This window comes from Antrostomus carolinensis, unplaced genomic scaffold (genome assembly GCF_000700745.2).
Source record: "Antrostomus carolinensis isolate BGI_N321 unplaced genomic scaffold, ASM70074v2 scaffold8748, whole genome shotgun sequence".
Classification (NCBI taxonomy): domain Eukaryota; kingdom Metazoa; phylum Chordata; class Aves; order Caprimulgiformes; family Caprimulgidae; genus Antrostomus; species Antrostomus carolinensis.
The window spans coordinates 9,007-26,542 of NW_010330858.1; the positions used below are offsets into that span (position 1 = coordinate 9,007).

Genomic DNA, 17,536 nt, shown 5'->3' on the forward strand with positions numbered 1-17,536 from the left:
ATAAAAACACATACACACACATGCTTTATCCATGACATTTATCTGTAACTTATGTTTTTGTTCAGATGGCTGATAAAGGCGGTAAGGTGCATAGCCAATGGTGGGTAGGGAAGGTCCCACAGAATTGCACCCACTCAGCAGTGATTTCCCTGTGCTGACGTGCTGCAAGACTTCAGCTAGACAGTTCTGCTACTCTGCATAGGTTGATTCTACATTCGCCTTATTTTTAAGTATTTCATGTTTGAGAAAGTGAAAGGCTTTAAAGGACTTTTACAACTAAATTTGTAATTTCTCATAAAAAGTTTGACAAGAAGTAAATTTTATAAAGCCTTATTCATCAGCATTTATTTATTATATTATCTCCTTTTATTTTTTATTATTTGGATTCTATATTGGCAGCTGTGATAGTTTGACTTAAAAGTGGTATGTTCATCTGGCAAGTTTGTAATTAGCTACTTCTTGCCATTACGTGCTTGAAATTTTTGTTAAACTGCCTTTCTTCCTGTTTCAGGAAAACCCCTTAAGCATTTTTAAGGACTAATGAAAATAAATGTTAATTGTTCTGGAGGCACTTTGGCCTGTTCTCTGGGACACCTGGATGGATGCAGGCTATCCAAACCTGCTGCACTGTGCATGCCCAACTTTACTGCTGGCTCTTTTTGCACCCTGCTGTGATGGTGTTGAAATAGAAAACCCCAAACTGTTTTGCAATCCTTTGCATTGACATCTGACTTTTTCCTGGTACAGAAAATGTACACATATTAAATATGTTTGCATTTACCACATAGAATCATAGAATGTTTTGGGTTGGAAAGGACCTTAAAGATCATCTAGTTCCAACCTCCCTGCCAGGAGCAGGGACATCTTCCACTAGACCAGGTTGCTCAAAGCCTCATCCAACCTGGCCTTAAACACTTCCAGGGAGTGGGTTTTTTTTTATAATTCCATATAACAGCATGTATTTCCATATAATACCATGCCAATTCAAAAAGTATGTTTCCTTTTTATCCTAAGATATTTTTAAAAAGTGTTAACTTTGTTCACGCAGGTTGTAGATTTCACCTTGTATTTTTTGTATGTTCTTCAGTTTATTGCCACATAATGCTCATTTCTTCACTGTGATACAGTGGTTCTCATGTAAGTTTAAAAAAAGAGTCCAGCTGTGCTCTCAGGAGTCGTTTGTTTATAGGGTGTGCTGAGTGGCTCATACAGAAGACAAGGAAGTTGCAGCAGGACGGTGTCTCCTTGTCCTGCCCAGCAGCGACACCTAACTGCTCTGAGCCCAGGTGCCAGCAAAAAGGGGCTGGAGACCAGGGCTGGGCAATCTGGAGAGGAAAGTACCTGCTTGTTCACATTTGTGGGGAGAGATGCTCCACGGTTTGTCATCATCCAGAGCCCACGGGCAAAGAAGCTCTGGCAGTCACAAAAAGTGAAACTCTGGCACTACAGAAAATTATTGAAGTAGTGAAAGAAATTACCCTGCAGAGGTGCTTTTCCTCACTGTTTGCTGGAGGGCCAGCCAAACTGGCTGATATAGGCACTTGAGCTTGTGAAGCACTGTGATTGAACTAGGCATGCAGAGTCCATGGGTTTAATCTGTAAGTAATAGCCTTATGAAAGCTGCTTCCAACAAATTTCTCTGATGGGAATGATCTGATTTCTCATAATATGCAAGCTCATCTTGAAATCTTCCTTTTTGTGAGGTAATAATAGGGCAACCACTTCCAAACCACTTCCAAAACTCCTTGTTGCTGTCAGTCTGGGAATACATTGGTTGAGGGGCTTGGAGGCTGTTGTGGAGGAAGGACCCCTGTGCTCTGCCTGCCTCACACACACGCTGTACACAAGTACAGGGCTTGTTATTCACAGTGATATGGTGCGAAGATTTCATTTATATTTTGGCAAATTTAGATAGCATGTTACTGGAGAGGTTCTGATAATCGTCTGGGGGAATCTCTTCTCTCAGGTCTGGGGAGATACGCAATGTAACATTATCCTGAAATCTTGTCTACAATATAGGGCTGATACAGCTGCATGAAATGTGACCAAGCTATTGAGGTGCTGCTAAGAGTTTACATGCAGCAGGGCAGAGCTTGGCCATGGCCAGTAGCCTGAGGGCTTATCTAGGATCTCTGGTGGATTTGCAACTCTCGGTATAAAGATAGTGTTCCTTTGACTATGCTTCTGATATATTTGATGTTTTCTTTCTAGCATTAGGCATGCCTATACCAGCTGGAGTGTGAGCTAAGGGTGCTACCTTGCAGATAAAATGTAGATCTTATTTCCACAAAAAAATAATGGAAAGCAATCTATCTCCAAAACTATGTGTTTAAACTAGGCAAATTTATGGAGGAAAAATCTGTCCACTTCTCTTATGCATGAAAATATAGGTACAAACTCCTGTCTCAAGAAATCCTTATGCTGCATGTAAGGAAGCAGAAAGGACATAGGAACAACTTTATCACTTTAAGTGTCTCATTTCTTTCCTAAGCATCTGCTATCAGGAAATATCAGAGACAGGATACTGAGCTACATGGATATCAGCCTGACTCAGCAGGGCTCATTCTTATGTGCTATTTATTTATCTAAGAAGGATGAGGAGGGAGCTACTAGCTTATTTTTACTTTGAATATCTTCCTTTGATTTTGATTGAGGGATAACTTTATCTAACATTAACATGGAGAAAGATACCTTGTCAAGAAGATGAAGGAAGTTGTGAATTAACATGTTTCATCATCCCACTCAAGAGAGCCAGGAGGCAAACACTGTATCCTGTAACACTTGAGCAGCACTGGCAAAACTATTTTCCAAACTTTGTGGGTTGAAAACTGCCATATTTGAATGATTAGAGCTGTTTTGTCTTAGTTGTTAGAGAGAGACTAGTGCAAGAGCCTGACAATCACAGAGAAAGCTAGTCTATGGGTCTGACAGCTTATGGTTGATCTGACACTTTACAGATGCATATTGTGTGACAGCTGCAATGAATCAGGTTATTAGAGGGACTTTCTGCTCCCTAAAGCTTATTTATTCCTGCCTTTCTTGAAAAGGGGGGTGGGGAAGTGTTAATGCCTATCAGTGAGATAGTGGAGAGGGCCCAAAGCCAGACAAACCAAAAGTTTAGAGATTCTGCTAATACTATGAAGATGAAAGGAATCCCCAAATGGAAGGGAGCCAGAGACATATTTAGCAGAACTTCATTCCTGAACAGCCAATTGGATGTAGGCAGGAAGGTCTCCACACATGTCTCAGAAGTCGTTTTCCCTTATAAAGTAATGGCTTGTAATGTTATGAGTAAAGAGGTTGCTGTATTCCCAGTTTTCTATAGCAGTTGGGATAAGACTGCAGCTTCTGCCCTCCTTTACCAAACAAGTATGGCATCTATGAACTGATGTGTGGCCTCTGAGCTGGCATCCTTCAGGCCAGCTGAAGCCCATGTCCTAGGCATGTTGGCTCTACAGCTCCTGCTGCTGTGGAGTCCCAAGCACATTTTCTGTCCATATCACAATCTGCACAAGTTCTTGAAAACCAAAGAACTTGACTTAAGGAATGTAGCTAAGAGTTTGTAATGTGTAGCTCAGAGTTTCCACTGATATCTTTAAAAATGCTTGAAGTCAGTAGACAAGTCCCCAATGCACATGGGAGCTTTGCTAGTATCATTATAAAGAGAGCAGGGAAAAGGGTATGAAAGAAAGGCAAAATTACTTTTTCTGCTTATTTTCCTTTCTCTTACCATACTCCAGACCTGCTCCTGTAATGGAGACTGCAAAAGAGTTTAGCATGGACAAACAGAGAAGTTCTTGGGGAAGCCAAAGAAAAAAATATAGGTTTTGGCTACAATGGATACAATGAAAGAACTAGAATTTCAGGGTATAGACACACTGGGCAAACTGTACTGTGGTGTTTTCTACACAAATGAGCAGGATAATTACTGAAAGATAGGCAGCAGAAAGTGGTGATGGAAGTAGCCTCCAAAGGGGAAGCTAAACTACTTTCAGGAATGGTGGTGTGTTCTTTTTCTTGCAAAAATTTATATATGTATTTGAACTAAGCTGGTATGTGTCCACAGAGGAAGGTTCAGACATTTGATCCCCAGCATTTAGCCTAGGTTCTCGGAAGACTTTATCTGTTCAGTTCTCTTTAGGTTCTTATTCTTGTCTCATACGTTCTCCCCTTCCTACCTACCCCTCTGACAATGACCTATGTTGCTGAGAAGAAAGGTGTAAACTACTAATGCCATTTTTTTCACCATGTGTTTTTTTTTTCTATAATAATATCTGCGTGATCATAACTCTAGCATGGAATCACTAAGAAGGAAAGAAATATCTGTATTCTGTAATGTCCCTTGAGCTGCACTGACCTAATTTCCTTGCATAGTTCACCTGCTTGCCTTCCTTCCTTCCTGCCCCAGGACCTTCAATAATGTAACGCCTCAGAGATGAGCTGCCTGCTGGGCACTGGCTCTCCATTGTGTGCGGGAGGCACGGTTGTGCAGAATCTCTACATTTTTTGCTGTGTTGTTCCTCTGTATCCATCACTACTGCTCCGTCAGCTCCTGCGCTTGCTTCTCCCTTCTATTCTGCATAGTGTTGTCTCTAACAATTATCCTTCATAACCATAGGAAGGTTCCTCCAAACATGGTGTTTCCTCCTTATTGCTATATCAGCAGCTGCCTGCTATGAATGAGACTGTGTCAGCCATATCTTTTCCATGAGCACCCTGAAGGCTGGTATTTTCACATCTTTGTGCCCAAGACAGGGAAGGTTATGTGTGATCCCCACCCAAATATCTATTCCTCATAGCAGCCAAGGGGCTGCTGCTGCCACCATCATTGCCACCACCAGTAATTGTGGTACACGCCAGGCTAAGTTTACAGGAACTGTGATGAAGCTTGAGAGAAATACAAAGGTGTCTGTGGTATCTGCATGGCCACTGCCTCCTATAGTATCCACAGTGGCCTCTTGTAGAAAACTGTTGCCTGTACTTCTAGCTATGCTGAGGTACAGTGTGAATGGTCTACCAGTTCTACCTGAAGGGTTATTTGCTTGGCTCTGCAGTCTCATATGTGCATTATCAGCTAGAGCACCATCACCAGTAAGCTTTTTTGGGACTGTGAACCTCTTTGCATTAAGGTGAAGAGTTTGGATTCTTTTGGATCTCTAGCTCAGTCTTGGTATTTCCAAGGAGAAAGAGTAGATGATGATTCTGAAAACCTTGGATTATGTTTCCTTCTGTCTAGGAAGTAATTGTTGTTTGTATCAAAACCAGACTTGATATGGTGATGAAAGGTTCTGCTGTGTGAAATTTTCCTTCCCCTTGATCTGAGTTCAGTGATCTAATACCATATGTTCTATGCAAGGTACGTAATTTTTCTCAACTGTGTCTTTGAGTGTTGCTTGAAAACAAAGAATTTTGTTTTGGCTGTCCTTTGAGTGTCAGTTGGAGATACACCAAAAAGCATCTGTTTATATCCTCTGTTGTAGATTGCTTACCTTGGTGGGTTTTGTTCCTCCCCCCCACCTCCCAAATATCTCTTATATTTTGCCTTGATGCTGGAAGTGAAATAATAAATAGCTTTTGCATGGCTCATGTTCCAACACTTGTTAGCTTCTGTTTCTGACCCTCAAAGGCAGTTACATTCCTTGAAAGTTCCTTTCCTTAAAAGTTAAATTCCTTTTGGTCTTCAATCCATAATTCTGCCTATCTGCTATCTCTACTAGTGGCCTAATCCTTATAATCTCTACATCAGAAAAACTCCCACTGCAGTTGTATGGGAGATTTTTTTGCATTAAGACTACTCAGCTGGGCAGCAAACACTCTGTAAGCAAACACAATATGCCCCTCCCCATTGTAACAAGACTTGCAAAGCAAGGATCTCACTTGGATTCTCACATCTTTCTTGGCTTGTGTGCGTAGAGCAGTTTTGAATTTGTAATAGTTTAGTATTGGAGTTTAGAAATGTTGATTTCTGGTCTTTAGTACAAACTTGATGACAAAACATTGTTGACTATGAAAGGGCTGCTTCTGTAGAATCAGCCTGTCCAGAGAACAGCTGGCTACAGCTGTAAAAATCCGGTCCTGTGCTGAAAATAACTTGCACAGTGAGAACCCTTGCTTTATTTGCTAAAAATATGTTAAATGGAAAAACTAGATGCTATAAAATTTAACAACTTTATTATGAACAGTTTGAGATGAGTTTACAACAGTCCAGACTTGTGGCCATCAGTGGAGAAGCACTAGGGCAAAGTTGGCCCATTGGTCCTAGGGTTTTGAAAATAAGCTGACAGAGAAACAGAATGGATTCTAACCCATTGCAAGCCAGAGGGGATCATAACAATCTTTTAACAGAACATTTTCACAACCTTGAAAGACTTCACTGTGAATGCTATACAGAGCAGGTACTTTTTTAACTACCTGTAAGCCAATGGGCAATATTTAGCATACAAGCAAAATGCTGAGCTTTTAAAGAGACTTTGTGGCAAAATTCAGCAGCTGTTTAGCTTGCCAGAAATATTGTTTTTGTCAAAATTTTTAATGAAAACAAAGTGTTTCTTTAAAAATGCCTTCCCTATTATAAATGACTGCTCTTCCAATTCTTCATTCTGCCTCTTGGATGTTACTATGGAGGCCTGGACCTCTCTTGTTTGAACACATACTCCTCCTGCCAGAGGGTGTCTATTGTGGGCACACTTCATCTCTCTGTATTTTAGCAATTCTCCTCAAGTTTTAAAAGTGTTTATCTTAACAGCTGGAAGTCTCCTCCTGTTTCATGAGCTCTGCACTGGAATGCAGTGGAAGAGACCCAGGGCCTGTGGCCACCCAGATTAGAGGTTTTTGTAATAAGGTCCCTATATGGTTTTGTTAGAGACTTCAGCTCTCTCTCTGTCTGTCTCTGCTCCTTGTTTGGGAGGCTGGTGGGAGGAGAGGAGCTGAAGGGGCTATATAACCTCAGAGCTTTCAGATACAGAGTGCACCATCCCAGAGCAGCTATCCCCAGCCAAGCACTGTCAGGGTAAGTGGCACTGAACCAATAGCATGATTTACAGATTGCTGGAGGACTTCAATTAAATAATGTCAAATGGAGGCTATTCAAGAGGATGTATTGCTGTGCTGAAGTTTGCTTAAGCAAGCTTACTTGGTAGAATTGAATTGATAAAATGCTTGTATTATCTACACTGAGTTGTCTTTATTTTATAGCACTTCTGAAAGGGAAATAAAAACTCTACCTGATGATTTTGCTGATTCCAATTGCACTCCAGCAACAGCATGAAGACACAGTCCGTGTAATGCCATGGCTGGAATTATAGCTATATTAGTGTTTAAATGAACCTGTGTGACCCTGCAGTGTTAGTTTTCTACAGAACAGAGTTCCTGAAGGGTGAATTTGCCCACTGTGTAGTAGGGTTTCTCAGCAGATCTGCTTTAGTGCTGTTAACTCAATGTAAGGTGATGTGAGTGTTTTGGGGAATATGACTGTAAGAGGAGCTAGAAATAAGCAAAATAACAGTGTCTAATAGAATACAATGAGGATGTGTGTGTATTTGCTCTTGTCTCTATGTATATGAAACTACTGTTCTGTAAAATGCCAAACATTTCATTAAGGAACAAGCTACACACAATATTTCTTGTGGGACTGGAGTTCTCTTAAGTAGCTTCTTGTGGGGGTTAGTGAGGTGACTGGTTAACTTTAGATGTAAAGCAGTTAGAGGAAAGAGGCTAAATACTTTATTAATTACTTGGGAGAAAAATTTCCTTCCTTCTACAGTGCTGAGTGACATTTGCTGCTGTAAGATGTCATTACTGCATGCCATGGCAGTCCTGAGCTGTAACTCACTGGCTGGCAGCAAAGCACCCTGTCTGAAATAATTCAGCTTTGATTTTTCAACTTTTTGTGCTTTGTTACTAAATATGGTTTTCATTTAGAGTCCACTAAGCTCAGAAATGTAGCCTTTCCTGCCCCTTTCTTTCCCCTCCCCCAAGTGATTTTTGGCATTGCATTAGCTGCATGGGTTTGAGCAAACCCCCTGACCTCGAACTCTGTTCCAAAAACAGACGGTTGAAAAGCCTATTTCCTAATTAGGAAATGGTTTGTCCAAACCAGTCTGTTCATTCATGTTAGATAACAATTGTACTCCATTCAGTAAATGTTTGAATATAAAGAGCCTGTTTCCCCAGGAGTTTAATAAATACAAAAATTGCAACCACTTTCCTTTCCCAATAATAATGGGAAAATATCTGGAGTGCATCAAGTGAGGATTTTCCCTATCCTTGTCTTCTCCTGGGAGCTATGCCCAAGCAGCCTGTGGGAGCGGGGCTGCAGCCATGTTGCCTGGCTGCCTGGCTGGGGAGAGATGGAGGATCTCAAATGAAGGATTTGGGAGAACTGTCCGTGCTTGTTCCATCTGATGTAGAGGCTAAACACATCCTGGGCTCCCTTGCTCCTCAGCTGTGGCTCGTGCTGACCCAATTCCCACTTTGTCCTGCACTCCCAGTATTCCCCTGGCAGAAGGTTGTGGAGACTGTGTACGAGGCCATCTGGTCTGTGGATGACAGCTGCCTCCTTTAGCTGTTAACACACTGCAATTTGTTGAACTCTGCATGAACGCCCAGGCTCAGAGCTAGCCAAGCGATTCCCTGCCACACTATAAATCGTGAGCAAATAGTTCTTGAATCCTGGTATTCAGTGCTTGTTTCTGTAATTGACTTTAATACAAAGCCTTCAAAGCATTTTTATTACCCATATTATCTTCCTGTTGCCAGAGGAGGAAAACAGTTTCTTTTTACTGAGACAAGGAGCAAACATAAATTACTCTGCCACTCTACAAATGAAGTTTATTAGCTGCTTTGAAATGATGCTAGACCATACACGATGGCCTATTTTTAAAACACATATTGTCCTTGACTTCATTGTAAAGGTGGGTTATTTTTTGAGTGACTAGGGGAGGGCTGGAAAAGGGTTTATAATTTTTTTTTTTTTTCCTTTTTAATTTGGAACAGTTCTTCTCTTTTAGAAGGTTAAATGTAAACTTATTTGGCCGTCTTCACCCAGTGGGTTAATATCTACATCTGGAAAACACCACTGGTACATGCCTAGCATTTAACGTGGTTAGTCATTGGGAAGCCCAAGAACGGATGGGGAAGACTGAAGTGCTCTTACCTTTGACAGCTTTCCGCGTGTGTCAGGGTTTTGTCAGGGTGATAGAAAAGCAGGGGAAGTTGCGCTGAATCCAATGCAAAGGGATCTTTGTTTTTGCAGCTGTCAGTCCAGCGTTCTCTTTTATCTCTCACCCACCCCCAGTCATGGATTTCTGTGACCAAATTTAGATAAACATTTGGTGCTCCCGCATCTGTCTGCCCATGCCGCAGGACTAGAAGTGTTCTCTGGAATTCCCCAGATAACCTCTAGTGCACACAGCCCTGCAGCAGACATGGTTGAAACCTCTCACACTTACAAAAGGAGGCCCGTTCCCTCGTATGGCCCCGCAGGCCTTGTGATTGCCGAACCAGTGACATATCTCTCTTTGCTGGTCTTGATTCATATAGCTGTCTCTGTCGCCAAGGGTGGGTCTGCTACCTGAGTGGGGTTTTTTTAACAATTCTTTCCTGCTCTTTTCATAGGGCTGTTTTCTGTCTGGAGGGCCTGAGGACGTTGACATAGAAGATGTGCGAGGAAGAAGACAGCACTGCCCTTGTTTGTGACAATGGGTCAGGGCTCTGTAAAGCCGGCTTTGCTGGGGATGATGCTCCAAGAGCAGTTTTCCCTTCCATTGTGGGTCGTCCCAGGCACCAGGTGATGAACTGCTTCGGTTATTCCACAATGGGCTTGTAGAAGGCTTTGCTGCCTCATCCCCAGTCCTCCATCCCAGAGCCACCTTTTCATGTGTTTGCAACTAGCCCAGCCCTGGGTCATCTGTGTAACACGGTATTTCCAAGCAAAATGAGCCCAGCAGTGCACTCACCTGAGTCAAAGTTGGTCTCTCACCTTGTGGAAGGAGTAATTCTAAAATTTTTCACTCCCTTATACGCTCTCTTCTCTCTATCCCGTAATTCTGGATTATCCAGAGAACTTGGTAATTAGAGATAGTTTTAAAAAATCCCACAAAAGCCCAACACAGAAGTATCTGGAAATTTTGACTGCCCTAAAAGCTGATGATAGGTGATGTGTGGAAAACTAAAGGAGGAAAGAGATGTTTTCAGTCAGCTTCCTATTAACCTTCCTGACTTCATTCATTTAGCTCTGTCATAAATAAACACCTGTCTAGGGTTGAGATTCTTTAGCTTCAGGGTTTACATTTTGGAATACGATGCATTCCAGTCATTTTTAATAGTTTGCAAAATATATGTATTATCTGAGCTGACAAAAATATAGAGTTTCTGAATGATCATCATTAGCATGAACTACAGCAGCTTGTCTAGGCCCCAGCAAACTAATCCTCCTAATTAGTAAATCCATCTAATTACTTCTATGCCATCTAAGGACCTGCTGAAGTGGGAAGAGGTAAACTGGCTGTAAGATGCAGCATTTTATATACCCAGCAAATACATTTTAAGCTCTTCAGGGCAGAAGAAATGTGGCTAATTCAGGACTCTGGACATTAGCATAATTAAAAAATATTCAAATGCTAGCTTCTGTAGATAGTGTGAACAGTATTAATTGCTCAAAGGCAAGCCATACAGTCACAATGGAAACAAATACAGCGGATTTCTAGAACCTTTCTTTCCTGCTACATATCACTGGTAGCATTAGTGCCCTGAAAGAAGGATCATCCCATCAGAAATTGCAAATTCAGTTTGCCTGTTTCTAAGACAGGGCATTTAGAGATGCCAAGATTAGGACTGTGATGACTAAGTTCTGATGAGAGTATTATGCATTCAAAGCATCCTGCTATATACTATTTTTTCCCCAGCACTTCTAAATTTAACATAGAGATTACTGTATATCCAGAGTAGTTCCCAGCTTCTGGTCCATAGACTGTTTCTACAGGATCCATGAAAATACATAAAAAGAAGCAGAGACAGTAGATTTAAATTGTCTGTCTCTAATGGCAATATTATAGTTTTCAAAAAGGAAATTAAATCACGTTGAAATTCAAGTTTTGTGAAACGTAAAGTGTGTATTGCTTCTTCTTGACCCTTAGATGGCACAACATCACTTTCTGCTTTTACTCCACTTTATTATAGCAGACGGTTCATCCCTAATAACAAACATTAAAACAACCCTATTTTCCCAATTTACCTTGATGAATTTAACATTGTACTTGTGCTGTTTACTTAAGCTATAGTAGAAACACGAACTCCAGGGGTTTAAGTGAATTAAGCATTTAATTTGGAAATTAAAGAGCAATGAGTAATTCTCCATTCATTAGTATACGTGAAGTATTTTGTAACTAGTAACACTGGCAACTGGATTTATTTCATAGCTAATGTTCTAACTACTTTGTGACACCTCTCCTTGAAAGACTAACTCCATTTGTGTTATTTTATAGGGTGTGATGGTTGGCATGGGTCAAAAAGACAGCTATGTAGGTGACGAGGCTCAAAGCAAAAGAGGAATCCTGACCTTGAAATACCCCATAGAACATGGCATCATTACAAACTGGGATGACATGGAGAAGGTATTTCAGCTTTGAAATGTTGATGTGTATCACTGGTAAACAGAAATACTTGAACGAAATGTTTATAGAATACTCACTAAATTTGAGATGAAAGTGTCATGCTATCAAGCATGGGTTTAACAGAAAGTTTGTTAACAAAGGTTAACTTGCATCTAAAGCTGAAGTATCACTAGGAGTACATCAAAATAGTTGCTGGGAGTTCTTTTACTCCAGTATGATCTATACTTCTTTGCTAATTACTGGAGGGGAAAGAAAGAAAAAAGAAAAAAAAAAAAAAAGAGAAGGAATATCCTCAATTTGCTAGTCTGGAAATGGAATTTAAGGCAACATCTGTTTCTGCAAAAATGCAAAGCATGTGTGTAATTCTCATGTGAATGGCACTGTTTAGACACATACTTTTTAATGCTTGAAAGCCTAGCAATATTGCAGTGCAATGTATCCATTTCAGAGCCCGTGTTTGGATGAAAGACTTCCAGGACCACATTTACAGTCGTAGTCTGTGTGGTTGACATAACTTCTAAGATGTATTTCTATTTAATGTTGTGCTGTGGAAACAGGGCTATTTGGAACAGCCAGGGTATCACAACACACTGCAAGTGTGTGGAGCCACACAGGACTTACTGACTCTCACTGTATGTTTTACTTGGAAAGACAGCAAAACCTTTCAGATGCCTGACATATCAACCTGCCTCTAATCACCACCAGCTTGAGAACAAACTTAGAAAAAACTTCTTGGCTTTTAGAAAGTCTCTGGTGGTTTTACTTCTTATTGGTGTATTCCCCCCCTCATTGCGGTCCGCTTGGCCTTGGATTTTTATAGTTGGTAGGAATGAGCCATAAGGAGGCGATAAACACAAGTTGACTTTCAGCCTCACAAACCATCTGCTGTCATTTCTTTTTATGAATTCTTGGGCTGGCCTCTACAAACCAACAGATAAAATTGTCTTCAGGAGACCCATTATCTATTGAGCATAGGTCTACATATGTTCTAGAGTTGTTCTGGAACTGTTTAACTTTCAATCATTATTGAAATAGTGTTGCTGGAACCAAGTTTGTCCAGCTCTGTCTCTTCTACTGTAAGAATAATATTTATTTTCCTTATGTGTCTTTAAAATAAGTCACATATTACTAGCAGTAAAACCTAAGGATAGTGCTTTTTTTTCTACAATTACTTTGGTAATATTTATGAAGGCAATAAGAACAACTGCATGAGACTCATTCCTTTGGTTTCTCCCATTGTCTTCAGATCTGGCACCACTCTTTCTATAATGAGCTCCGTGTTGCACCTGAGGAACATCCAACTCTGCTGACTGAAGCACCACTAAATCCCAAAGCCAATCGAGAGAAAATGACCCAGGTAAGCTCACTTAGTCTAGAAAATCAGTGTATCAGTTTTTAATGTGAGAACTTCAGTCTGTCCAAGCTTAACATCATCTTAATATTTTTTTTAGGACCAGGCCTATTACAAAATTATCTTTAACACGTGCATGTGTCTATATTCATACAGTACAGATAAAGGCTAGATACAGATATTTTTTTATTTAGATTTTGTATTTTCCTTCCTTGTTATTGCTAACTATCAAGAAATAAGAAAATCTTGTCTCCTCCTTGTCTTTCAAGATATTACTTCAACTGAGCTAAAAGCCCTACTGTTAAGGCAATAATTTTAATTGCATTTCAGATTATGTTTGAGACTTTCAATGTGCCGGCCATGTATGTAGCTATTCAAGCTGTTCTGTCCCTCTATGCTTCTGGACGTACCACAGGTAGGCCTCTGGGAAAGGTGGCACAGGCATTTAAGCGTGTTGGTTTGCACCTGAGAATAAATTGTGTGTTATCTTCTCAAAGGGATTGTGCTTGACTCTGGGGATGGCGTCACCCACAATGTGCCAATTTATGAAGGCTACGCCTTGCCACATGCCATCATGCGTCTGGACCTGGCTGGCCGTGACCTTACAGACTACCTCATGAAAATCCTGACAGAACGTGGCTACTCCTTTGTGACCACTGGTAAGGACATATTGCTCACTGAGGAGGAGAGTTGTTCAATGTGCAGAATTTCTAGTGACCTTAGAAGGCCTAGCAGTTTTTTCCTGCAGTGGATTAGATACAAGAAGGAATCTAACAAGAAAGTCCCCTGCAAGACTAGCAGGGGATTTCCTTAAAATGGGGTAGAGGGGTGTTGAAGAATGAAAGGGAACAACTTGTCAACATATCTGGGTCCTTCCTGAATATCATTCTTAAGACTGAATCCTCTTGACAGCGGAGCGTGAAATTGTCCGTGACATCAAGGAGAAGCTGTGTTACGTGGCCCTGGACTTTGAAAATGAGATGGCCACTGCTGCCTCTTCCTCCTCTCTCGAAAAAAGCTATGAGCTTCCTGACGGTCAGGTGATCACTATCGGAAATGAACGCTTCCGCTGCCCAGAGACCCTCTTCCAGCCATCTTTCATTGGTAGGTTGAATGACTGTGTTGCTTTGTTAAAGTGTGCATAAATATCAAGTCCCCTATTTTCTTTTAATTGTGTCCCATTTCCTAGCTCACTTAAACGTATACACAGATATGTCCTAGCACACATTATAAAATAATCTTTTAGAACAGCACTATTAATATGGTGGGGAGAACTGTCATTGGACCCATGCCATTTTGTAAGTTTGCAGTTGGCCACTACGACAAGTATGGCTGCAAAGCCACTTTTCTAAATAGCGTGAGGATTGTAGTTTGAATGTGCTTGCAGGGAGCACTACTTTTATTTTTCCAAGAGACTGCTCCAAATCCTGAATCCATGGTGTCCTAATTCATCACATTTGCAGAGCAAAGCCAACACAATTCCATGCTAATCAACAGCCATGAAGGCAGACTTGCAATGAGGTCACACAGAAAACCAGGGCTGGTTCTGCCAATCGGCAGAATTCAGCTTCAGAAATAAAGTAGTTGCATACTTAGAGGTATTAGGACATATTTTGACTGTTCTGTCTCTGAACTGGCTCAATTTAAAAATTAAAAAAAAAAGAAAAAGAAAAAAATTATTCCAAGACCATATAAGGAATTCTTAGGACATTTGAGATTGCCTGCAAAAGCCTAGTGGAAAATTTACTGTTCCACACCCCCAGCTTTCTTTTTAAGGAGGAGTTGTGAGTGCAAAGAGAAGAGGAGGGCTGTACACCAAGGAACCCCTATGCAAATAATTTAGGCAGCTGAAGAATAACTTCCAGATTTCTGCAACTCTGAAGGCTGATGTCTTCCAAAGAGGCACTAAAGTTCATATTCTCAGTTCCATGTCAACAATTTTAAGTCTCTGTACAGAGCTGCTTCCTTAGTGTTCCTCTGTAACTTCTCCAGGCATGGAGTCTGCTGGCATTCATGAAACCACTTACAACAGCATCATGAAGTGTGACATAGACATCAGAAAGGATCTTTATGCAAACAACGTGCTGTCTGGAGGCACTACAATGTATCCGGGTATTGCAGACAGGATGCAGAAGGAAATAACTGCTCTGGCTCCCAGCACTATGAAGATCAAGGTATGGTGCAATTATTTGTAGACTACTTGAGTTGGCATGTACATAGTCCTCAAGAACCTAGTGAAACATAGCAATACTTTACAAAGTAAGTGTTTTGTACATATTTTGAATAATGTCTGTACCTTCTAGTAAATAATCACCACCTGGTAACTTTGTTGCTGGAAGAAGAAAGCCTCTTCTCTCATTTCCTTGTTCACAGTGAATTCTGCAAACTGCCCTAGCTTGGCCAAAGAAGAATAGCGTGCACTCAGCAGCAGAAATTTTCCTCTGGGGCTAAATGTGAGCTTCTTCAGCTCTTTTTGGCTGATGGAGATGGGAGAGAAGAAATGCTGTTTTTGTCCTTGGCCTACAAGTTCAGAAAAGAAAGAGCCTCTGACCAGCCAATCTTCCTTCTGCTGCTTCAAATCTTCCATTCTTTGCTTTGCAAACATTTTACCAGTTATACCAATAAGAGTGCTCTATAGGTCACTCATTTTTCCAAGCCCTCCTGGGCTATCGTTATGTTTCCAGAGCAATCATCTCCCCTTTTCTCATATGCAGCTGTGAATACACAAATGCACTAGTTTTACTGGGCAGACTGACTCGGGCAGAGAAATTGAGGACTTAGTCTCAGACTTAAATAACAGCTTTTTAACTTTAGTGCTTGCAGCAGTGGCTAACTGTAGTGTAGGTCTGACACTAACACATAGATACAGTGCTTTTCTTAATATCAGATATCACAGTGGATAGTGGTATTTAATGCTTTTATTTCTTAAACAGATCATTGCTCCTCCTGAACGTAAGTACTCCGTCTGGATTGGAGGCTCTATTCTTGCCTCCCTGTCTACTTTCCAGCAGATGTGGATCAGCAAACAGGAATATGATGAAGCTGGCCCATCCATTGTTCACCGCAAATGCTTTTAAATTGCTTTATCTTTTATGTGTCCTTATTGTATTACTGTGAATGTATTCAGGAAAATACCTTCTTATAATTTCATTTCATTTCATAAATCTTTCATTATAATGACTCCAATTAATTGGATACTATGTATTTTTTTGGAATTCCTTTTTAAATATGCTATGAAATTGCTGCTCCTATTTAAAAAAAAAAAAAAAAAAAAGGCATTTGTGGAGGTATCCTTCCAGCTGGTTTGAAGCTCCATCTTGTGACCTGAATTTGATACTACAGTATACTGGGCTTAATAGAAAAAATGGTACCTTTTGCTCAATGATACCAATGCTAGAAAATGCTCAGCTGTCAGGCTGCACATTGTCAACGTTTAGCCTCAGTAAACATTTTAGTCTGCAAACAGGACCACCAGTCTTGGTTTTTCCAAAGTTCTGGGGTGGTACCAAAGGATACTGATATCAGGATGAGCACATGCACTCTACTTTGCATCTGCTCTACCCAAAAAAGTTATCTATCTATATAATTTCTTAAGTCACAGCTGTCATGCTGGAAAAGCAAATTTTTTACAGTGTGTGGCCCAGAGGTATACAGTGCATATTACAACAATTTTGTGTGTTTTCTTAAAGAAACAAACCCTGTTCCTTTGGGAGCATATCTGAACACTAATATTAGATTGAACATGTCCTGTCATATGCCCTCAAGATGAGTGCAGCCTATTATTTTTATGTTGTGATTTCTGGCAAGGTCTAAGGGGTAATTAAGCTGGCTTAATATACTTTCTTTTCAGAACTGTTTTTTTGGGGGGGGAGGGTAAAGTAAGCAAAGTAGATAATATAGATAAAATAATAATGGTTTTCTCTTTCTGTGATTTTTCTGATTCCATTTAGAGTCTTAAATACATCAAAACTGATATTCAACTAGAAGTATATGCATAGAAGCTGACACTAGTAATACTGTCTTAAAAGTATATATATGAATAAAGAATCCACTGAGACAGACCTAGAAAAGGTCAGTTCTAAAGAACTTGCTGCAATCTGTATGCATTAGAGTTCAGGATAAAGGAGGATGCTATTTATTTTTGTTACCTGGTTTCCTGTCTAAACTCAATAGTTTACCTCACCTGCTTGTTACTCATTATCTTTCAAACTGTAAGCTTTTTGTAACAGCACCTGTTATTTACCATGTCTGTGTAACCCCTGGGTTACAGATCTTGTTCAGCTTCTGACTGTTAGAACATGTTCCAAACTTTATTGTACTAACCTTATTATTTAAAGTATAGGCCAACTAGGCTCTTGGAACAGACACTAAATAAACTCTCGTAAGAGCAAATAACTTTTTATGGTTCTTCCTTCTAATTCTATCTAGATCTTTTTTATCTAACTCTACAAAAAACAAACAAACAAACAAACAAAAAAACCAAAACAAAAAACCAAACCAAAACAACACAACCCTTTCAGGATAACAGCTTGATTTCAAATAAAAGTTTCCACTAGAGTGTTGCTGCAGAAGA

At 40.3% G+C, this 17,536-nt stretch overlaps 1 protein-coding gene across 2 annotated transcripts; it reads left to right on the forward strand.

Annotated features, from left to right (window-relative positions):
- Window positions 1–6,967: 6,967 nt before the first annotated feature.
- Window positions 6,968–16,202, forward strand: LOC104528889 (actin, aortic smooth muscle). Of its 2 annotated transcripts, XM_010173039.1 has the most exons (9): window positions 6,968–7,009; window positions 9,616–9,787; window positions 11,484–11,612; window positions 12,859–12,969; window positions 13,294–13,378; window positions 13,461–13,622; window positions 13,876–14,067; window positions 14,956–15,137; window positions 15,897–16,202. In XM_010173039.1, exons 2-9 carry the CDS (start codon window positions 9,659–9,661, stop codon window positions 16,038–16,040), a joined length of 1,134 nt encoding a protein of 377 aa, XP_010171341.1. In that variant the 5' UTR covers window positions 6,968–7,009; window positions 9,616–9,658; the 3' UTR covers window positions 16,041–16,202. The 2 variants fall into 2 exon arrangements, with proteins under 2 accessions (XP_010171341.1, XP_010171342.1); XM_010173040.1 differs by lacking the exons at window positions 6,968–7,009; window positions 11,484–11,612 and having other exon boundaries at window positions 9,659–9,787.
- Window positions 16,203–17,536: the final 1,334 nt, after the last annotated feature.

What these genes read in the sequence shown, in the direction of transcription:
- LOC104528889 (XM_010173039.1), top strand. Translation starts at nt 9,659, where the DNA reads ATGTGCGAGGAAGAAGACAGCACTGCCCTTGTTTGTGACAATGGGTCA. An exon ending in TGGGTCGTCCCAGGCACCAG is followed by an intron (nt 9,788 to 11,483) that starts GTGATGAACTGC and finishes GTTATTTTATAG; the next exon opens with GGTGTGATGGTTGGCATGGG. An exon ending in ATCGAGAGAAAATGACCCAG is followed by an intron (nt 12,970 to 13,293) that starts GTAAGCTCACTT and finishes ATTGCATTTCAG; the next exon opens with ATTATGTTTGAGACTTTCAA.